At 50.2% G+C, this 22,197-nt stretch overlaps 7 protein-coding genes across 7 annotated transcripts; 4 read left to right on the forward strand and 3 right to left on the reverse strand.

The window, feature by feature from the left end:
• Positions 1-76: 76 nt before the first annotated feature.
• On the forward strand, positions 77-430 carry BO70DRAFT_222690 (uncharacterized protein). Its single transcript, XM_025538740.1, has one exon. It carries the CDS (start codon positions 114-116, stop codon positions 300-302), a length of 189 nt encoding a protein of 62 aa, XP_025400749.1. The 5' UTR covers positions 77-113; the 3' UTR covers positions 303-430.
• Positions 430-908, forward strand: BO70DRAFT_222699 (uncharacterized protein). Its single transcript, XM_025538741.1, has one exon. It carries the CDS (start codon positions 558-560, stop codon positions 816-818), a length of 261 nt encoding a protein of 86 aa, XP_025400750.1. The 5' UTR covers positions 430-557; the 3' UTR covers positions 819-908.
• Positions 909-1,324: 416 nt separating this feature from the next.
• znfA (putative C2H2 finger domain protein) lies at positions 1,325-3,477 on the reverse strand (the record flags this gene model as incomplete). Its single annotated transcript, XM_025544725.1, has 2 exons — positions 1,325-1,838; positions 1,907-3,477. 2 exons carry the CDS (start codon positions 3,475-3,477, stop codon positions 1,325-1,327), a joined length of 2,085 nt encoding a protein of 694 aa, XP_025400751.1.
• Positions 3,478-4,199: 722 nt separating this feature from the next.
• On the forward strand, positions 4,200-5,025 carry BO70DRAFT_361015 (uncharacterized protein). Its single transcript, XM_025542945.1, has 4 exons — positions 4,200-4,401; positions 4,435-4,486; positions 4,532-4,814; positions 4,867-5,025. Exons 1-4 carry the CDS (start codon positions 4,323-4,325, stop codon positions 4,996-4,998), a joined length of 546 nt encoding a protein of 181 aa, XP_025400752.1. The 5' UTR covers positions 4,200-4,322; the 3' UTR covers positions 4,999-5,025.
• A 6,230-nt stretch (positions 5,026-11,255) lies between these two features.
• Positions 11,256-12,812, forward strand: dspC (dual specificity phosphatase YVH1; the record flags this gene model as incomplete). Its single annotated transcript, XM_025539309.1, is given in 5 exon segments — positions 11,256-11,351; positions 11,382-11,400; positions 11,416-11,650; positions 11,938-12,288; positions 12,374-12,812. 5 exon segments carry the CDS (start codon positions 11,256-11,258, stop codon positions 12,810-12,812), a joined length of 1,140 nt encoding a protein of 379 aa, XP_025400753.1.
• Positions 12,813-17,316: 4,504 nt separating this feature from the next.
• BO70DRAFT_288857 (AAA-ATPase Vps4-associated 1 family protein) lies at positions 17,317-18,195 on the reverse strand (the record flags this gene model as incomplete). Its single annotated transcript, XM_025539298.1, has 4 exons — positions 17,317-17,431; positions 17,561-17,625; positions 17,740-17,997; positions 18,079-18,195. The coding sequence occupies 4 exons, from the start codon at positions 18,193-18,195 to the stop codon at positions 17,317-17,319; spliced, it is 555 nt and encodes a 184-aa protein (XP_025400754.1).
• A 985-nt stretch (positions 18,196-19,180) lies between these two features.
• Positions 19,181-22,066, reverse strand: BO70DRAFT_222881 (uncharacterized protein). The gene has a single exon (XM_025538742.1). It carries the CDS (start codon positions 21,669-21,671, stop codon positions 19,320-19,322), a length of 2,352 nt encoding a protein of 783 aa, XP_025400755.1. The 5' UTR covers positions 21,672-22,066; the 3' UTR covers positions 19,181-19,319.
• Between the last annotated feature and the right edge of the window lie 131 nt (positions 22,067-22,197).

Raw genomic sequence — 22,197 nt, forward strand, 5'->3', positions numbered from 1 at the left:
GATCGGACTCGGTTTTGGCTATGCATTGCTCAGGCGTTGGTGGGTAGTGGTGTGGTGTGGTGTGGTGTGGTGTGGTGTGTGGATGTAGCGGTCTACGTACCCGGTGGAATGAAATGAGGGTTGTTCCTCTCACTTTTTCTCTCTTGTTTAGATTAGATCGATTTCAGGGTTCAGTTTACTGTGCTTTCTTTCTTTCTTTCTTTCTTTTTTCCTTCTCCTATATGGAATTGCGTTCACTCACTATTCACTCTCTAATGGTAATCAACTGTACTATACTATATTGTAATGTAGGCAGGGAGTAATAATAATAATAGTAGTAGTAGTAGTAGTAGTAGTAGTAGTAGTAGTAGTAGTAGTCATCTCTATATGAATTTACACACATGAAAGATTTATCTAGGTATATACATATACCCAGCCAGCACTAGCTAGGTTCAAAGGGTGTTCTAACATGGACATAGACATGGACAGGATATTCCAAGAGCAGAAGCTAAGCCCGGAGCTCCTCGAAAGAAAAGAAAAGCAGGTCAGGTCTGCTCGAGTCGAGTCGAGTCAAGTCGATGCTCATGAAAGATCAACAAGTGGTGAAGAAAGAAAAAGAGAAAAAAGAAAGAAAGAAAGAAAGAAAGAGGACCGGAGGCAGTAGAAATCCAAGCCTAAGGCAACCAAAAGAGGCCATGGCCATTGCCATGAAGTGCGCAAACCCCAAAACACACAATAATAATCGATCAATCGATCGATCGATCAACCGCCCTGCCAGAAAAAAAAAACAAACCCGCCCCATGACTCCGAGTTTTGTATCGCCAAAGAAACAAATATGAAAAGGGTAGTAGATAAGAGGATAAAAAAGAAGAGCAAAAAAAAGATGCTTCGGTCATGTCACATCAATACCACCCGATTCCCCCCCACCCACACCCTGGTCCTTTTTGAAATCCCTTTTTTTCCCGATAACTTTGATATAACCCGAATACCTCACTGTATGTATGCTAAACGCGCGTTGATGATTCCGAATGATGAATGTGAATGACAGTCCCAATGGTTTGAACGCCAAGAACTTCTAGTAAAGTGTGTCTGCCACAGCCTATGCCTGAACGTTGCTCTGAGATGCAGGGCTGTGATGGCAGTGGGAGTATGAACAGTACATACCATCGAAGGTGTGAGAGTTGGAATGCAGGCGCGGTAATAATATAAAGGTGGAGAGAAGAAATGTATAGGTGAATATGTGTTGTATGCTCAGTTTGAGCAGCCAATACTTCACACACGAGCATTGAAACCGTCAAGCTTGCTGACAAGGAAACAATGTATCTTTCGTATAGCACAGTGATTGTCAGCAGCCGCTCAGGACCTCGTTGATATTATTCGACGTGAGTGTCCCAGGCGACGTTGACATCATCCCGCTTCCACTGGAGTTTTTCGGCTCCGGGGGTGCTTCTTCTTTCATGCAGGCATTCTCCAATATGTTGGTCCACTTTCCACTGGTGCCGGCATGACTATGTTTCAGATGCTGTCGGAAGTGATCTGCCCTGAAGAACTTCTTCGCATTGTTGCATTCCCCGAACTTATGTACCGTAGTGAGATGCTCGAATCTGCGGTCCCAGTCCGGCTGAGGAAAGTTGGAAAACTCTTCACCACAGTAGCCACATATGTCGTGAGAAGAACCTGAGCTTGTTTGTGCCGATGAAGACGAAGGATGAAACGCAGCCTGGTAGCTTGATAGTGCCGCACATGACCATGAGTGGCGCCGCAGATGGAGAGAGTTCTGATGGCGCTCAGCCTCGTTTTTATTCTTAAACCGGTTATTGCAGTACAAACACGAATATTGTTTCTCCATCTCATGTGCACTAATCAGAAGCGGGTACGCGTTAGAGATGTCCACATACTGTAAGCTCACGAGTCAGATCCGACTTACCGAAGCTCCTCTGGGCTGTCAAACTTCTTAGGCTTCTTGGGACAGCAATCGCAAATGTACAGCCCGCCAACCTTAGGCCCCGATGGCTTTGGCACGCTTAGGGTTGGTTGCATGGGGACTTTCCGAGTAGTATCTGCGCTCGACGGTTCTAATGTTCCCGGAGCCTGGACATTCCGTGTGATCGATTGTCCGCTCAGGTTCACTGGGGAGCTAGGGTTGAGGATGGATTTGTCATGGAAGGTATCGAGGTCAGAATTAGGCGAGAGTCCCCCGGGGGAGCGATCATAGCTCGTCAAGCTGCTTCCCCCCATAGAGAGGCCCGCCGATGAGTAGGATCCAGAGGTTCGTAGGCTCACTGATGAGGCAGCCGACAGACTTCCATGACTGGGGGCATAGTTAACGTTGACTGATAGAGTGTTCGGGAATGGATGGCCGCTAGTTCGTCGCTGAGATAGATCACCGTTACTAGTGGCAACGTGAAGTGAATGTCTGCCATTGCTGATCGGTTCACGGGGAGGCGAGGATGCTCTGCGCTTCATGCCTGGTTTGGAGGCTTCCAGATAAGGCGGTGTTGCCGCCCGAAGATTGAATATCCGAGGCGGCAGCGATTCATCTGTTGAAAAATCACCTTCAATATCTGAGAAGACGCCATGATCGTAGCTTCCTCGGTTCGAACGGCTAGGAAGGCTGGTGTTATCGTCAAACAAGGGTGTCGTTCCGCCCCCACGACGGCCACGCAGATAGGCCGGTTGGTCGTAGTCGACAGCGGACGACGGGGCGCTGCTCTCCACGCTTGGGCTTCGATGGCCGACATAATCCCTCCATCCAGTCTTCGTGCCAGGTGAAACCCCACCCGACTGATAGCTACTAGGCCACCGGACATCGAGACCAGACCCATCGGAGCCTCCAGGGGAAGGCAGACCTCCAAAGTTCCTCGAGGGGATAGTAAGTGTGGATAGCATGGCTTTGTTTTCGCTACCGGCGCTAATAGATTGCCGCGGGGAAAGCGGTTTCCCTATTTTGGATAGAAGATGTTTATCGTACGCATCCGAAGAGACTTTCACGCTCAGTCGAGAGAAATCTCGCTCTCCCTTCAAGACCGGACCAGAACTGTTGACTGATATAGCATTTCTAAAGCCTTCGTCCATCGGTGGCGGGGGCTCGATTCTGATATGAGCTTCGGGACTCCTGGACAGGGGTAACCCACTTTGTCGGCCATCCAACTCGTCGATAGCCATTCGATCACTCTGCGGTACTATTTCCGGGCGACGGTGACTGCCAAATAGACTTGAGCTGGGGTTGATAGGGGCGAGCTTATGAGCTCCTCTAACATTCGCATGCAACCAGCCTGCGTCATAGCCGTCTTCCAAATCACTAATGCGCGGGGGTGGTGGTAACGGTGGCGGGGCGAGGTTCGTCATTGAATGTGTTGGGATAGGCATAGGTCCTCGTGATGAGAATGATTGCCCGGACATGTTATAGGAGGACCTTGTGGTGGAACTTTGACGGTCAAAGCTGTTGTTGAAATCATGCACGTTAGTGGAAGGAGGCGCGATTCGCGGAATGTCCATCGTACACAGAAGGCGACAAATGATTGCTCATCGACGAGAGGGAAGAATGATCGTAAGACAAGTCAGTCGAGAAATCCTGCACCAGCATAAGCTATTCAAACTAGTAAAGGCGCGGTCGTCGTTCCGATGCGGGCCCGATGGAACTGGGCTTCTTGACAGCGAATTCTGCGTCTGCGTCTTGGGTCTTTTTTTCAAGTGTTTTCGTTAAATGAGCGGACAAAGCAGAAGATTCTTCTGTAGCGGGATAAGTGGTGGCAATTTGGAAGAGTTGAAATTTACGGGCTGTGTAATGTCAGGTGAGTCGGGCCACATACAAGTCGGATGAGGGCCTCCTACCTCGCCTCGAAGTGCCTCGGGTGGACTCTTGCTAAAAGTAAAGGATGGATGTGCCAGCGATTAGCTATGCCAATGGCTCACTGTAACCGTCGCGCATAGGCTTGCGAAACCGTCTGTGTGCCATGAAATCACCGGATAGCGGCAACTTAACAACGGACAACGGCGCAAGGACCATAGGACATGCTGAATGTTGACTGAAGAACTGGCTCAATATGAATGCAAGGATATAAGGCTGGAAGAGAATATGCAGCAGAAAACGGGTCGGATATATGCAATGTCCTCAACGGAGGGGGGGAATGTTGGTGGTCAATACCGCAAGTTGCACCCTTGGAACCACTGACTCGTAAGACCGCCTGTCGGCGCAAGAAGCAACAGACACGGGGGGGGTAGAGAATAAGGATGTTAAAAAAAAAAGGGACAGCTGGATGTTGGCAAGCTGAGGACAAGAAGAAGAACAGCAGTCACATGCACCGGGTTTCAGCGACGAGCGACGAGCTGAGGCGCAATCAATGCGAACGGCGGAACGAGCAGAGCAGCTGAGGTGGTGGACGGCGGGCGGCGGCGGCGTTCCTGAGGCAAAAGCGAGACGTCAGGCTCCGGGCTGCACTGCAGTAACCGCAGGAGGTCGGTTTGGAGTCGGAGGCGGAAGAGAGCGAGCTGTGGATGCGGATGTGTATAGAAGGGCAAAAGTGGAATGCGAACGCTGCTTGCGAGGCAGACGGTGGTGCAGAGACGGGCGTTATTGGTGGTCCCTACAAGGCTCGGAGGAAGAAACGGCTATGACTTGTATTTCCCAAGGTCGAATTCCCTGTTTTCCCGGGGCGTGTCTCACACGCTGGTTGTCGGGTCTGGTCCCTCTTGGTAGCGCCCTGTGGATGGAGAGGATTTTCAGCCGGAAGGGGAAGAGGAGAGTGAGGGGCGATAGAAGTCGTGGTTGTTTGACGGAGGAGAGCGAGGAGAGCGAGGAGAGCGAGAGGGCAGGAAACCCAGACAATATTAAGGTCTGCGATGATGATACAACATTGGTATTTGAATATCCGTTTCAAACTGCAGTTTGGGCCGAGTGGACCACCGCTGGAGTCTGGCTGGCCAACGGGAAGAGCGTGCCTTTCCTTCGATGTCACGGCGGTAATGCACGGAGACGCAGAGGCAAATGAAATTTGCAAGGCCAGGGAAGCGATATAACTTACAACTTACACAAGTAATAGGTGCAGTGGTCGAGAGGAACTCGGGGGGGGGGGGGGAGGATGAAAGATGAGACCACCACTGAATAATTAATTATACTCGAGTCTCGACAGCAAACGATCGCAATAATAATCTGCTCATCCACTGGCTTTTTTTCTCTTTTTGCAAGCCTCCGTTCCCCTTTCCCCTCGTTTTTTACCCCCTCCTTTGCCCTTGCCTTGTCTGAACATTGGACGGCGAGAAATGATTGCCGCCGGTCAGATTACATGGGCGCGTTATTGCATTACCTCGCCGTAAATTACCAGATACATCCATGACAGGAAGGTCCCGGTCCCTTTCACGGGACAACCCTTCTCCTAGCACTCCGTAGCTTCTCCTACTCCTACTTCTACACAATAATAATGTGCGGAGTATCTATCTAGAGGGCAATTCAAGGCAACTACAATTGTCTGCCGACACTACTAACTACTAGTAAGACTAACAATAGTCTCACTGTTGCTAATCTCGAACTCGAACTATTCCTTCATGGTGATGGTTACACTGCTAGATAGATACTATGGGGGTATTCATCAAGACCATTTAGCAAATCACCCTGATCGCTGGGCTCGAGAACCACGCCGTTGCAGCAGCCCGCACGGGATGACAGGGCTAGACGATGGTGGCCGGTTAGAATATTAATTAAATTGGGGTGGTCGGGGGGGGGGGGGGGGTGGAGGAGAGGGGGGAAGGCTTTAAAGTATCCAGTAGACACAGTGGTATGTGGTGTAAGAAATAGCAATTGCATGGATCCTCCGACTCTCCGAGGCCAATATCAAGTCTCGGGCTCTCTGACTCTATCAAATCTTAAGTTTAGGGAAGTCCAAGCAAACCCGCATGGACGTCACTGACTTACTCACTACTGGCTGGGTCTTCCCCCGGTTGATATATAGTAACCTTCCTTTTTGGGCCTCCTGTACTTGCGATAGCTCTGGCTAGGAAAGTTTAATCTGCCTTATGCCCTCAGGGAATCAGTCCATGCGTGGTGGTAGTGTGGTACTACCTTACTACTCCTACTACTAAGTAAAGTATGTAGGCTTTCCACACCTTGCATGCTGCCGTGCAGGACGGGCTTCTAGTTCTGTCCCCTAAGGCAAGTGCTTCAGGAGGGAAATAATTCGCCAGCCTAAAAGGGGGGTTATGTGGAGGGTCGGCCATACCCCGTGTTTATCCAGCATGTCCATCTTCTCCCAGATTAATTAAAGGGTAGAGCCGATCGGTCCCTCATCGTGATGAAGGTTGACGGCAGAAGGGGGGAGGGGAGGGGAGGGGGAGGGGCGGTTGATATCGCAGGTGGACTCGCCAGGAATTCCACGTGTCTGGATGTTCCTCCCCCCCCCTCCCCTTCCGTAGGGCGACAAGATACAAATACGTCGTAGGAGTATCTAGATGGTTGAGATGGTTGCACCCAAGCGAACATCAGAATGGTAGTACGGAGTGGTGGTATCGGAGATGCAGAGCGATAGTACTTGGTTAGTTAGAGCTTAGGTGCTACTGTACAGCATGGGTGAGGAAGCTTGGATCCCAGCGACAGAACCGAGTCAGGGAACTAACTAGTTAAGGCCAGGGCATCGTCCAGATCCAGAGCGGTGAGCGACGGGCTAACCGGATTGGTCCTGACAGTAGATTGGAATGAGGCAGTGCTGGTAGTTTATGACTTAGTGTGCCCTGATGATTCCTCGGATTTCGGAAGGGTGGTTGATTGTCCCACTGGATTGGAGAGTACACAAGTATTATATTATTATTATTATTATTTTCCGGTTTACCACTGGCTGGACCTTTCTCCATTCGTCTCCGTTGCGCGATTGGGATGTAATGGATAGATAGAAGCAATGCAATTAAATAATAAACGAACAAATAAAATGTAGGGTCCTGCCGTCATTCACTGGGGATGTCTATTACTCCTGTAACAATTGACGAGCCCGGGGGCAGACAGTTATAGATGAGGGTGGCTTGCAGGATTACTCGAAGGCGCCTGTTCTCCGCGGAACCGTTATTATTGGAAGGGGGTTCGACCAGACAACAGTATCTAACTGTCTAGTGAATCTACTAATTAATGTAGGCAACTGTTCTCCAGGCGATAGATAGTTCAGCAGCATATATCATCAGCCCTAATTAGATAGGGAGCGGTTATCCACCGCAGCAGAATGGTCAGGGCGAGAATGCTGCCAAGGCCCGAGGATTTCAATCTATCTAGGTCAAACTGCTTTGTGTCTTTGTGAATGCCTAGCGCTCACTCAAAGTCCGGATCCTGCGTTGAACTGCGGGTCATTGGGGGGAGTGGACAGCGGTAGACTTGGATGGATGGCCTTGATTATTCTGAAGGAATGAACGTTTTGGGTTGTGAGGAGTCTTGAGGAGTCTGCCTGGACAGAAGGCCGAATAATAAATACTACTCTGTATTAATTGGGTTGGGCTACTCCGTACTGGATATCTAGTGGTTTGATCTCAAGTAGATGGATTATTATGGGTATGGTATGCCTGCTCGATGGAGAAGGTCGTTAAAAGCAGTGGTTGAAAGTTGCTGTCTATTTCTCCGTCGCCTTACCCGCGCGACCTACCGGTTTGAAAATACAGGGGCAGCTGGAAGGTGGCAGTATTCTGTATTGTTTATTACCAAAATACCATACATAGTACAAGGACGCCATCAATATCATCAGCAGCAGCAGCAGCATCATCACCCCATTATTCAAGATTCCAGAAGGGAACAAATCCACTTTTCCAGGGATGATTCCACGGCCTAGGTAAGCTGGGCACCTAAACCCGACCTCCGGAGTAGGGTACCGAGTTGAGTCGAAACGAGTCGAGACAAGAAGAGGCAGTCTTTCAACAGCTCTTTGTCTTTTCACAACCGACCTCGGGCCCCACCGTGAGTTGTGCGGAATACACAGTAGCGACACACGATTATGAGTGGCCCTGTTGGGCTCGACCCACTGCCAATGGGGGCCTAGCGGGCTCCACTCGGTCCTTTAGATACATGCACTGCCACATTGCTGTCATTTGGCATTTCCCGTCGCACCTTGCGATCCGAGGAACTCCCTGGAAACCACCGGATAACCCAGGTGTTTGAATTCAAATAGGGCAGAGAAAGGGGGGGGGCGGGAACTCGAAAGGCTGAATGTAAGCCATCGAGTTGGCGTTCCAAGGTTTCTCATCGCATTGGCGCTTTGTCGGGGGAAACAGTACCACCTCCAGCAATGGGTAAAAAGTTGGGAATAATATAGAGAATTGCCTCCTACTATTTTATCTAAAATCAAGGAGAGGAGAGGAAACCCAGAAAATTCTGAAGAAAACTGCGGAGTATCATTGATCTTGTTTTTTGCTCCCCGGTGGATCTAAGACAGGACACAGTAGATACCTAGTGTCTGGTACTAATTGCCTGCCTGCCTTTTTTTTTAATTTCCATTTCATTTTCCATTTTTCATTTTTGTGGTTTTGATCCTGATTTCGCTTGACTTGATTTGTCTTGCGCGCCTTCGTGTAGTTATGGCGTAAATAGTAATCCATAATCCCTGGGGGGAGACTGGAGAGGGGGCTCGTGTCTGTCGCCATCATCCGGCTTTATCGGATCGGATGTAACAAGCGAACAAGTGAATCCTCTCCCAAGGCGATTATTGGCGAGTACCAAAGAGGGATTAGGAGAAAAGGGAGGGGGGACGAATATGGATCTACAAAGCACCTTTTAGAACTTCCTTACAACCCGACTACGTACTGCTGTGTACTTTGTACGCTGTATGTCTCCTAATCACCAGTTCTATCGTCAGATGCCTTTCCCCTTTTTTTTCCGCCACAATCCGCCTGAGTTCCTTGCAAGACGACGGGAAGGCGTAGGACGTACGTACAGTATGCGGTAACAGTAGGCTTGCCATCATCCAGTCCACCACTCGATATCCGCGGCCAAGAACGAGGCTGGGATCAATAATCAAACTCATCCCTATACAATTTCGAATCTTACGCACCCGCCGACAACCATCTCACAGACTGAACACGCATACATGCATCCACAGCTACCCGGTGAGGTGGTGGTGGTGGTGGCAATTCCGAGAAAAAAATAGACCGCCAGTGATCTTGCCCTCTCTCGATCCTCATCCCAGGAAGTCATCAAAGTTTTGGAACTGGTCTTGACTTGTCCGACTTCATTGGCCACTAATTGCAGGGCAGCAACAGGATGGACACTTGGTTTTGGCTCCCGGCCAATGAAACCCCGGTCGGCCGTCCCATCGGCTCGACTTCATGAGCGCTAAACTGCCAGATAAAATCAGATAACCCCCATGGCTTGTAGTATATTACCGTGTATCTACTGTGCTTAGTGCTAGTCGGACAGCTGATCGATATCACGGGCTGACGACAACCCTGCGCGTGTCAGACACTATAGGCAAAATGCTCACCAGGAGTAGTGGTCTACTCCGTATGTACAAGGCAACCTACACAAGCAAGGGAAAAACTGGAGCAATCACCCGAGAAAGGTCGGGTTAGGCTTCGTATCTCGTACAAAAGCGCCGTCAGCCTTAAGCCTTAAGGGGCTGCAGACTAAGTCTCGTGCACAGGCCGTGTCTCGAATTAGCGGTTGATGGGTGATAGGTATCGTGGTAGCGGTTTCTGCAGAGCCACCGTCGTTCATGACCGTAGCAACCGCTGCGTATCCCCTTGCTGCATGGGTTCCAGGGTAAAAGGAAGCACCCAGATGTCATGCAGACCGTGCTAGTCTTCCAAATATGTACGCACCATGCATGTTTCTGTTTTCTCGACTCCGTACGGAGTACCGTATATCCAGGCGCGAACGGTTACACTGTAAATGATAAGATGGCCCTTTTGCCAGCTGGACATCTGCAGAATATCTTACCCAGTATTCCAAGCAGAATAGTTTCAAAGTCGGTCCTACTTGTTTCTTTTGTTCATTTCTTGATTGGTCGCAGCTGACGGGATCAAGCATTATTTACCTAGAAATTGCCTTCAGATGCGCATAGACCAAGAGGCTTGATTGCATCTTGGCCTGCCAGCGTCCGATGCTTGCCCGGGTCTTATCACCCCAGCGGTATTCTATGCGAGAGGAGCCAGGTAGTCATGTATGTATGTATGAAAATAGCAAACTTCTGCTTGGTAGATTAGAAGCATGGGATCAGTACGAGAAGGCAGAACCCTGCACTGTCGGACAGTCCCATTCTTGCAGAACCGAGCGCGCAAGATTGCATCTGCAGAAAAGAAAAAAATCATACTTGTGACCGATTGACACCACTGGCATCCAAAACGGGCGGAATTCAAAGCGGTCCTTATTCCTTATTTGAGACCGGTTTCCAAATCCTTGGCGTAAACGAGGACCAGCCGGGGAAGGCGATTCGTGTACGCATCGGGCAATCGATTCGGTTTCTTTGGCCGATATAGCAGCACGAAGCATGCTTGAGTCCGGTCTACTTACCGTACGTCTAGCGATGACTCCGGTGAATACGGACTCAAACAAGAATGGGAATGCTTCTGCCTCCCTGGCTATCGATGTGACGAATCAGACGACTACTATTTTGGTTGCGTTTATCTCGACCGGGGTCGTCGTACGAGAAGACGATATCGGAGTTCCTATCAAAAGTTGTTGCTTCAAATAACTAGGCTGATACGCCGATGGATTCAGGCCAAGATGGCTCTGAACCTGCCGTCTTGGCCATCGCGTCGGTACCACCACTTAAGCGAGGATCACGCCGGTGACAGAAGGGCTGAGAGGACCCTGGAGCCTGATGCGTTGGCTAGACCAGGTCAAGTGGATGTCACACACCTTGAATCAAGAAAAGGAGGGGTAGTGAAGGTGGAAGGGATTCAATCCTAAGCTAGAAGGGGCTGTGTCGAGATGTGATCTTGGCTTTGGGTCGAGTCCGTGCTTGCGTGCTAAGGCCTTAGGCCTTACTTAGGCCAGAGCAAGGATTGGCGTGGATTGGCGTGGATTGGATTGGCCGTTAGTTATGCGGGGTTGTCCGGTTAGTCATTCATCATGCCTCAGGTGTTTAGGCTTGCAGTTATCCGTGCCCTTGCCCTACACCCTAAGCTCTCCCTCCCGGGCCGCCTTGCTGGCAGCCAATCACGTCGTCTCCGAAATCCTTGGCGCTGTATCGCGGAAACGTTCTGTCTGACTCTGCATCTCGCGGCCATACCTGCTTCATCATAAATCGCATCTGAGACTACTGTCACCCTTATCATTTTTATTTAGCTTGTTGTTGTTTGTATAGTCCGTCATCATGGCTATGAATCAAATCCCCGGGCTGAACATCTATATTGGAGGGTTGGTTGCTCCTTCCCCGTCCTGTACCAAACCGTCCCCCTCCCCTGGGCACGTCATATGCCTGATGCGGCGGACGGCTTAGGATTCCCTCTCTTCGCGGGGTCTATACTGACCAGGGCTTACGTCTAGTATAATGGCACTCAAGAACAAAGCTGCCTTGACTAGAGCAAACATTACACATGTTGTTTCTGTGTTGCGACTCAGTGACGCCGATGAGGCATTAGATCCCTTTCAACAGCTCTGCATAGAGATCGATGACATCGAGAATGAAGACTTGCTCGAACATATTCCAGTTGCCCTTGAGTTCATCCAGTCCGGTCTGGATGCTGGTGGAAGTGTGCTTGTGCATTGGTAAGTCTGAAGCTTTTGCCACCCCGCCTGTTTGTTTAGCTTCACCTTCCCCGATCTGGGTCACTAGAAAGTACATCCCTCATCGATTCCTAGTCGTTCTCTTTCTAGAAAAGGACTATGGTTTTTTTTTTTTTTTTTTTTTTTTTGCTTCCCCCCAAGACACTCCTATCATGATCTATCCCAATAATTACCAAGTCACGTGTTCCCATCGCCGGTCGCCTGAACGGGTGTAACACCCACGTTGGACTGCTTCTTTCTATATGATCTGCGATACTGACTGTGTATAGTGCTATGGGGAAATCCCGTTCGGCTGCCATTTGTATCGCGTACATGCTTCACCGTCAGCCTACCGCGTTGACGCCAGAGTCCGCGCTTGATATCATCAGACAGAACCGCCCGCTCTGTGAGCCCAATAGCGGGTTTATGGAACAGCTCTCGGTGTATCATCAGATGGGATGTCCAGCTGAGGTCCTCACCCACCCTGTCTACGGTCGGTGGCTCTACCGCCGGGAGGTTGAGGACAGCGTCGCATGTGGGCAAGCGCCGAAGATGGGGTCCGTGCTGTTTGAAGATGAGCAGTCACACCACCCAAACGAAACTGTGGGTCGACAGACAGAGATCAAATGTCGGAAATGCAGGTCCGTGATACTTATCTGTGCAGGGCGCTTTTGTCCAGTGCTTGCCTCGCTTGAGTCTACGAGCCTTTTCTAACCCAGCCACTAGACGCAAGTTGGCGACAACGCCGTTCATCATACCCCATACTCCCAAAAAGGACGTCAGGGCTCCCACAACCGAGTGCGCTCATGTGTTCCTCCATCCGCTGACGTGGATGCGTCCGTCCCTCTTTCCCAATGTTAACTCCAGCTCTTCCAAGTCGCCGTACGGTACGCCGCCGGAGGAGGCCCCGTTATCTGGCCGCCTGACCTGCCCCAATACAGGATGTGGGGCTAATATCGGTAAGTTCGCGTGGCAGGGCATGCAATGTAGCTGTACCGAGTGGATAGTCCCGGCCATTGGTCTTGCGAAGGCCAGGGTGGACATCTCCAATTCAGTCAACATTAGTCGTGGGCCTGGGAACTTGGCCGCTGCGACGGGGATTCGCCTACCCCCTGGAATGAAACCTAATCCCGTAGATGGAGGCAATGGACGAGGGAATCTCTGAGCGATAACAAAGGTATCGAAGCGACTTGGTCAGGGGTAGCGTATGGCGTAGCTACGCCCCGCCTGAAGCCTGAGCATGTACCTTGGTAGGCTTTCCAGCCACATACGTTCACCCATGAGAGGGCGGGTCTCACAACCACCTACGTCACGTGGAATTGGGAGCGGCGCGAAGGAATTTGTGAATGTCGAGGCCGAAAAGGACAGTGATCTGAAACATGAAGGCAGCCAGGCAGGACACGAGAAGAGATCTTAGAACGTGGCGTCAAGGCTTTGTTTATTGCTACTTTGGCATCACGGGGCGCTTAAGCGGAATACTAGCCTGCAATCCATGCCCCTGGGAGCAAACAAAGGGAATATACGGAGTACGCAATATCGCGCGGGTTAGACTCAGATCTAGATATGTTTTGGGGATGGGCTGCGCTCCTGCGGTTTCAGAAGACCCTGATGCCGATCATCCCACGGCAAATCGAACAGTCAACGGTGGTGAGCTGAGCTTGCGGTGGCAGGTTCAGTTGATGCAGCCAATGAGAGGATGCAATATACTCGCTTCATTTATCCAGCCGCCTTCGCTGTCGAATAATAATAATGTGGATATGTATGTCCAACTACAGACCCACATCAGCGCCTACACAGTAGATACATTTAATATCTATAAGATAAGTACACACCGATCTTATCAAGTCACCACGCACCGCACCCGCACCGATCAACGGGCGCAGATCGGTTTCAAGCTCGTGTCCGGCCAGTTCAGCCGACATTAGTGGCAGGAGTAGCAGAGTACAATTGTGCTGCTGCAAAATATGGCCTGTAAGGCGTAAGGTACTTAGAGACAGTAGCACTGACTACCACTACTACTACTGCTGCTGATATTCACTACCGACCAGCCAACGCTAGGACCTGTCAGGATTTCAGATCCAGGGCATAACCCCACAAACCCCACGAGGCTGTTTTAAGGCAGCCCCACGGGCCCCAGCGGCGGCGAGACCCAATCACGCTGTGACGTAAGTCCCGGGGATCTGCGCCAGAAACGGACTACGGAGATCGGGGAGAACAAAGTTCCCGGGGCCTTTGCACTTGCACAGTTAGTACGGAGTAGATATCTAGATAGGTATCTAGGATCTAGATAGTTAGTTCCTGGGCCAGATTAGTAATATTGGGCTGGACTAACTATGCGGACACAACTGTACTAGAGAGCCACTAGCACTCACTGGCATATCTACTCCGTACGGAGGAGCGGAGGGCACTAGATACTCTAACTGCCAAGACCTTACCGGGCTTGGGCGGTTGCCCTTCGACTGGGGCTAGCAAGGTCTAGGCTGGATTGCTAGCGCCGGCACGGGGGCTGTGCAAACTGCTCTTACGCAACTGGGGCACGCTAGCCATGGGTGAGCTGATCCCGGGCGGTACGGTATCGGTAATGGATTTGGGGGAGTTTTTGCTGGCCTTCGTTCAGTTGAGTTGGGTGGTAAGGTATGTACGGGTACTACCTTTACCTACCTGTAAGGTGTAAGGTAAGTACGACTGCCGGTAAGGCTGGGTGTCGTATTGCGTTTTTTTCATTTCGTGGTGTTTGTTGCTTGTCTCCCGACTGCTGCCCAGGTGGCGAGTCATATTACTACTACTTAGATACTAAGGTATCTATCTATACCTAGAGTCACTGTTGGAGGAGTTGGTGCTACGAAGATACGTAGGTTCTGTCCTGTCTGTCAGACCTCAAGGAATCATAGACATACAAGAACGATCCCACAAGACCAAAATTCCAACATTCAGTCCCAATGCACCATCATCACCTCCTATCCAACAATCCAGGCCTAACTTGGCTCCCCGGGTAATACTTTTCACACTCCCCTCCATCTATCCAAGGAAGAACTGGCCTAAACTAAATAGTAGTAAATACTGTCCATGCATACACGCATCCTCGGTACATTAGCACCTCACTCAAAACCAACCAGCCCTTACCAGTCAGTCATACTACTACCCACCTAGGTAAATATGTAGGTAAGGTAACTTACTTGTTTACAATCCAACCACCTACCTACCTACCCTCCAGTCCCATCCACCACAATCATGATAAAATAGGGTATTACGGAGTATCAATATACAATACCCAGGGAATTTGGACTTGGAGCAAACAGCACAAGGACGAGTCTGGGTAATCCAATCCAACCCAATCCAATCCAATCAATCTGACCCTCTAAAACAACCAAATTAGTTACATACGGTGTAGATAGATATCTAGCCATCACTACTATGTAGGTACTCAAAGCGTTCTAAGTAATCTCCACGGTATGCATACATACTACATACACACATACATTCATAGGTACTAGGTATGTTATTCCCCAAATGACGTCAATTGGATAGATGGGTGGGTGTCCTTATTAGGTATACTCCGTATGTCAGACTGTAAACTACGGAGGTGCACTGCGGAGTATAAAGCGCAAATAGCTTCTTTGTTTGTCTGTCTGTCTCAATTGGTTTGGAGTACCGAGGTTACAGGTTAGAAGAACAGGTCATGTTGAGTCAGGAACGCAGCATAGCTCATATGTACTATCTATATACTAAGTACGAACCCGCCCTACAAGGCCAGATTGGATATCCATCCATCCATCCTTTCATCCCTACAAGGCGAGGTATTCTTCCCTACAGGGCGCCAGACACTGCCACTGCCACTGCCACTGCCACTGCCCTACCTGCCCTAGCGGACTCCAACTCCAACATTCTAGATTCTACGGTCGATAGATGCGACATCCCCCCCCCATAGAACGGGGCATGTGGCGTGGTGGTGTGGCGTGGTGTAAATGGAGCAGCTGGAACCGGTGGAATCCAATTATCCATCCACCCATTTTCATCCACCTACCCATGCTTCCAAGGCTCCATCCAGGGCTCCATCTTCCAAGGCGGTTGGTGTAGTGTGTACTCCGTACCGCACCCACCCGCCCGCCGCATTGACGTCGACTCCCCAGTCACCACACTGGCGCACGCCGCACACAGGGCCCGGGTTAGATAGATAGATAGTCCAAGGCCACCAGACTAACCAAGACCAATCTCAGGGGGAAGCAACTGCAAGAGTCATTGTTTGAGGAATGAAGCCGTTCTAGTTGGATGGTTGGATGGTTGGTTGGGGACTGCCTAGATGGGGTTAGCAGGAGGGGAGGCGCACACTAGCAGCACTGCCTCGTTGGGATCCACTGCTCTGCATGATGGGGGGCTTTCCTGCGAGTCTGCGACGTGGGTTGTCTGAGTGGGTGGTAAATTGCGATGATGTCTTAAGGCCTAAGGTCGAAGGGGATGATCAGGGATAAGTAGGGTAATCTATCTGCCTGGTGTGCTGTTTTTTTTTGTACTACCTTTGTACTGCGTAGGTAGGTGGATTGGGGTGGATGCTTGAGCTCGAGCTTGATACTCCGTATATACTTTGTAGTTGAGCATTTTGTGGATTGTGATGGGTCGGTTTCTAGGTTTGCAGGAGCGTATCAGTGCTTGTCCGTCGCTGATGTTTGATGCATGTGACGATGAGCGAGCGCTAGGCCAGACGATGTATCTAATTTTTGGGCCGGGTAAATGTATTCCTGGTCATTTGCTGACTGTAGGGCCGAAGTCACTTGGTAAACAAACTAGTTCTCCGTGCCTACTGAACTCGTATACTGTTGCATCCCTCGCTTCGGGGTCATCTGGTCGGATCACTGGCACTAGATAGGTTGCAGGCCCTGTAGCCTAGTCTAGGGACTAGTATCGAGGGTTCCGCGTAAGGCTGTATGGCGCAGCCCTTCTCCGCGGGCAGGCAGCCCGATGGGCGGTTCTGCCTTCTAGAAGCGATTCTACTTCCAGAAATTGTCCAAGACCGAGACATGTCCGTGATGCTTTCGCCTCCTGCCGGCTCGGGCAGGGTTGCCCGCACATATGTAATCTGCTTCCGAGTGTGCCGTATACACCGGATGGCTAGCCGTTCGTGTGGCGATTCCTTCAATTGGGGCTGAATCACACGAAGTCTGAGACAGATGGGTCGGGGAAACTGTCCGCGAGACTCTTTCCGACAGATGGTGTAGAAGAGGCCCCAGGACTGGGAAACAAAAGGTGGATCTGCCCAAAATAGCACCCTTCCAACGCTTCAGACACCCTCCTGAGATCCCAGGTATGTCGAAAGTGCGTGGCCTTGTCAAAGTGCGATGGCAGTGATACCACAATAGACAAGGCGACGCGTAGAACTGTAACCAGCCTAGCAGCTACAGACACCCGATAATAGCCGAACTGATCAACCGCAATTTATCGGATCCAAGCGAGCATCACCCTGCCATGCAAAAGGCAATCACCAATCCAGGCCGTGTAGTCAGCCCAAGCCACCTAGGCATCCCGACAACAACACTAGACGATCCAGCGAAGCATTCACCGTCTGACACGGACGCGCTGATTGCAGGCATACTGATCGTAGGCATCCAGTACACGCATCAACCGCCAAGCTACCAGCCCCAAAGCAACGATATGACATCTTGCAAGTCGCACGCCTAAAGCCCCCCCGTCGGAACAGACGGAAACAGCGAAGGATCTTGTAATCGCTGACGATTCCGTCTCGCGATCTCCGCGTTACGCATTCTATCGATGCGCATTTGATAGAAGTTCCTGTATCCGGCGTTAGCCCCTTCATTCTCCCAGACAGACAAACAACAGCAACCCCCCTCCCACACCCTATCCCCTCCAAAGATCCACAAGAACAGGAGCAAGAGCAAAACAAGAACAAGGAAACAGTACTTATGCAAAGCAAAAACCCGTGGCGAGTCATCCGCCGCGGACCCTGATTTCTTGAGCTCCTCAATCTACCCCCCCAAAAAGTCAGTCCAGCCAACTCACCACTCGAAAGGCAAAAAAAAAAGAGGAAATTAGAAAAGTGGGGGAGGGGAGGGGAGTAGAAGGGAAGGGAAAAGACCAACCTTCTCATCCCGTTCCTTCTCAATGGCCTTATCCTTATCCTCACCCTCACCATCCTTCTTCTTCTCATCATCTTTCTTCGCCTTCTCCTTCTCACTATTCTTCTTCCGCTGCTGCTTCTCCTCATACTCCCTCTTGACCTTCTCAATCTCCCGAGCCAGAGCCTCCTCCTTCGCCTTCGCCGCCACGGCCTCGGTATCGACAATGGGCGAGCAGAAGTGTCGGTCTTTGAGGTGGGAAGGGCAGACGTAAAAGAAATCCTGGATTGGAGGGTTATGTTAGTGAGTGTATGCTTATGGAACATGGTATTATCAAGTAGCAGAGGGAGGGGGGGGACGGACCCGGTTATCAGGCGTGATCAAAACACTGCTTGATGGCTTGTAGCAGATGTAGCAGGCCTTTGAGGCCGTGTCTGCCACCCGGCGGAGGTGCCAGATATTCTGGAGGGTGATGGACATGGTGTGTGTGTCTACACTATATACTGTATACTGGATGGGTGGTGTGGTTGTGTGAGTGAGCGAACTTGAAGGAGGGGAAGGAGGAGTTGGAGTTGGAGAAATGATAAGATTAGGCGGGGAAGTTGTTTGGGTGGTTTGTTTGGGTGCGGAGAATGCGGATTGACTAAATATCCGACATGCTAGGTAGATAGTTAGTTAATGGTGGAAGTGGGGATCTCAGGGGTGTAGGGGCTTCCGGACGCTTCACCTGTACACGGCCTAAGACGCAGGAGCAGGGCGCTAGTAAACAATAGGTACGATACCTATTAAAGTCATGGGATTGATATTATAAGTGCTTAATCTCTTCTAGCTAGGGGTCATCTGGCAGATCCTTCAGCGGTTGCCAGTGGGCTTGCTTACTAACCAGAGATGGAATAACTAACTAACTAGTTAACTAACTACATCCCACCAGTAGTAGCCGGTTGGATTATATCAAAAAGCTTCATCTAGCCGGGAGGTCAGCGGTGAGCGTACTTCTTGCCCGATGGCCGCTGTTGCCCGCCGTAACCGACTTCCTGTGATACCGCAAGATGAGGGCGAGAGAGGCGAAAAGCGCCTTGGCCCTCTCTCCGGCTTTCAATCGTTACTTTAGGCTCCCTTCCGACCTCCCAGCATCACGGAGCACCCTCTAAACTGCGTCGCTCTCTCATGCCTCTCGGCGCTATGCCTGGAGCAATGAAGCGCGATGCTGGGCCTATAAATATGGGGGTTAAACCTTCCCCCTCCAATCCCTACACTCTCTTCTCCCACCAACCCATGGCTCTTGAAGGGCCAACAACGGATGTATATCAGAAAGAACTTTGTTGATCTCCAAGGTTGACGGTTTGGTCGCCTATGGTTGCAGTTCGTTGTATGTAATAAACAGTATTAAATTAAGTAAATGATCTGGCATAAGCTAAGCATTAAGCGTAAGAGAAGAGAGTGAGGAGGACTTGCCAGCAAGTCCATAAAGGGGTAAATGCGCGGTGAACTGATGTATAAGATACCCGGAGGATTGATGTGAATTAGATATCCTTGCCCTTCAAAGCAGAATAGTAATATCACTCCGATCAGCGATTAAAAAGGGCCCATTTCCTACCCTATCATTATAGCCCATTAATCATCCGCCTTTTCTCCCGCTCAAAACAGTCCATATGTTTGTTAGGACTCTTCTCCAAGGGCCCGGCCTCCTGTTTATGCTCTTGATTACAAATAAGACCCAGTGGCATTCGGCGTTGAGGTTGCAGGACTGAGCGCTCAAAGTCGATAAACATCACACAGCGGTCCTGCTCGTTCCAGGTCATATTCCCCGGTATGGGATCGCTATGAAGCACACCAAAACTATGAATCTTTCGCAGTGAGATCTCTGCTCGTTGAATCATCTGATGGCGATTAAGCGCATGCTGACGGGCAAGAGTCCTTCCGGCGAAGCCCATACACATCAGTTGAACAATCTCCACGATACCATCATAAGAAAACGGGCGGTGAAGCTGCAGACTGCCAAGGAAAACTGGCACAAACATCCCTTGAACTGAGGCAAGACGTGAATATACAAGCTTCTCATGCTTCAAGCCGTTCACAAATTCTATCGGCACGCCTTTTCCTACAAATGTATAACCGTGAGACCAGAGAGTGATTTTAAAAAGTGCCCCACGTGTCCCGTGCACATGCAGCGATTCGCATCCTGATTTTGTGTTCGGCCTTGAATTAGAATAAGAGAGCTGCTGCTTGAGCCGTCGCATAAGAGTTATCCGGTTTAGTTGATGTTGTTCAATCCCATGATCAGACACGTTGGGGCAATTTCGATCTAACTTCCGCTCTTTGATCAGGCCTAAAAGGCACTCTTGGGTGCAATACTGCCGTGACTTGCCTTGGGAGCGTGATCCGTGCGATTTCGGACCCGTCGATAAAGACGAGGAACCCGATGGGTGAGAAAGGCGGGACTCTGGAGGTCGTCGACTCGGAGTATTAGGATCAAAACCATCTTCAGAGTCATCATGACTGGATGATCTTGAGCCCCGCGAAGGGTTACAGATCGCGGCAATGGCAGATCTGGATCTAGTCTTAACAGGAGATACTCGGGAGTATTCCAAGCGACTTCGAGACAATGGTTTAAAGTCAGAAGCAGGGATGTCCTTCTCCGCAATCTCCTCTAAAAGATCGTCATATATCATCTCCCAAGTCTTTAATATGTCGGCCGCCCAGTTTGTCCAAGCGATGTCTCGTACCGGTTCTCGCAACGCGCGAAGAGTGAATGCCACCATCTGGCCGACTGCAGTCAGATGCAGTTGATTATCACTATTAAGATCGCCTGCCCATCCGGTGGTTGAGCCGATATCCTCCTTCGGCACAGACAGGTAGTAGTACACTGTAGAAGGATCGTGGTCCAGGACGCGAAGATATATATACGCCTCACCGGTGCAGGCCAAGCCGAACTCTACCCCACAAAGGATCATATAAGAGAATGTTTGGGTAATAATTGCGGCCATAACACGACGACATATATCCTCCGGTGATTCTTCTCTCTGCACATGGAGGACCTCGTCCAGATCCATATCTTGAAGTCCAGCCCTGATGTGAGCTAGAGAGACCTTATGAGGTGCCTTGTACTCAACAATAAAAGCCGGAATCTTCTCTTCTGGGCCTTTGTTGTAAACACAGAACTGGTCTGCTCGAGGCCGAGAAGTCCGTGTTTGTATATTTTTCTGACCTCTCTGCGGCGGTTGTGCTGAACGGTCAACTTTGGATTTTGCGGCTAAGCGGTCCGAGCGACGGGGCTGTCTTTGGGACAGGCTCAGAGAGCCCATGTCTGCGTATATATTCGACTCATCTGTTAAGCTATTGGCGTGGTTTTCGAAAGCGATATCGCCCTTCAAACAGAAAGTTTGTCGAAGTTGAGGATTTGCATATAGCTGTGTCACGACGGAAGCGACACGCGACTCCACAGTCTGTCTTTGAAAGTATCCCAAATCTAGCTCAGAGCCTATTGTTCTTTGCCGGACCTCCTTCCCGTATTCTTTTAAAACTAAAAGAGGTGTGAAATGACGCTCTGTTATAAACTTAATGTCCATCAAGTCCTTCCATATGGAAGCCTGTTCGGTCGGAAAACTGGTCCATTCACGAATTTTATCCGGGCGGAGCTTACGGTCGGCGTTTGCCGGATCGCCCTTGGTTGATGAGTTTTTATCTTGTTGTACGGAAAGCTCGAGAAATAAATGCACATGGCAGCCATCAAGAAATTCGGGGAGTGTCGTTTCTTGGATTTGAACCCTTTGATCTCTCAGTTCTGCCTCAACCTGGTCTCGTCGTCGCCGTTCTTCTTCTCGTTCTTCTTCTCGTCGTCGTCGTTCTTCTTCTCGTAGTCGTTGCTCCTCTATCTGTGACCGTTCGGCTCGTTCTCGTCGTTGTTGCTCCTCTCCAAGGCGCCGGAGTAGATCCTGTAGCTCTTGCTGGGACATTTTGGATGTTATTGTATCCTAGTTATTGTCAAACTGCGTTGGTTTTGGGCAGGTCCCCATGATTCATCACTGCCGTCACAGAAGGTGAGTGATAAGACTCTAGGGGTGGTGTTGTTGCCTGACGCGTTATGCGGAGTTCTCGGCCCTCGGATTTACTTATGTGCCGCCCCAGCCACGAAGCCCCTTGGTAGTTCGGACATTTTATTCTTTTTATCTGCCAGAAGTGACCTGCCACTAAATACAATGCTCAGATTGTCCGGCGGAACCGCCACAGCTTCATTCTTTTAAGGTACGGACGGTACTGCCGCCGACTTTCTAGGCTTAATCCATACCCAAGGTCTTCTATCAATCTTTTGGTGGCGGCTTTTTGGGTGGGTTTAATTAAAATCTATTATCGGGTCCTTTTGCTCTTGGCAAAGTAGCCAGATCACTGCCGGCAGTTAACTAGTTAGTTAACTATAGTCAGTGATCACTAACATGCGCTAGAGGCCATTAGTTAACTAACTCGCGTGTCGGACATTTAGTC

The sequence above is a fragment of the Aspergillus heteromorphus genome (assembly GCF_003184545.1).
Source record: "Aspergillus heteromorphus CBS 117.55 chromosome Unknown BO70scaffold_8, whole genome shotgun sequence".
Taxonomy (NCBI): Eukaryota; Fungi; Ascomycota; class Eurotiomycetes; order Eurotiales; family Aspergillaceae; genus Aspergillus; species Aspergillus heteromorphus.

Coding starts and splice junctions, on each gene's coding strand:
- BO70DRAFT_222690 (XM_025538740.1), top strand. CDS start 114: ATGAGGGTTGTTCCTCTCACTTTTTCTCTCTTGTTTAGATTAGATCGA.
- BO70DRAFT_222699 (XM_025538741.1), top strand. CDS start 558: ATGCTCATGAAAGATCAACAAGTGGTGAAGAAAGAAAAAGAGAAAAAA.
- BO70DRAFT_361015 (XM_025542945.1), top strand. CDS start 4,323: ATGCGAACGGCGGAACGAGCAGAGCAGCTGAGGTGGTGGACGGCGGGC. Junction 4,402..4,434: donor TCCTGAGGCAAAAGCGAGAC/GTCAGGCTCCGG, acceptor CAGTAACCGCAG/GAGGTCGGTTTGGAGTCGGA. Junction 4,815..4,866: donor GAAACCCAGACAATATTAAG/GTCTGCGATGAT, acceptor TTCAAACTGCAG/TTTGGGCCGAGTGGACCACC.
- BO70DRAFT_222881 (XM_025538742.1), bottom strand. CDS start 21,671: ATGTCCCAGCAAGAGCTACAGGATCTACTCCGGCGCCTTGGAGAGGAG.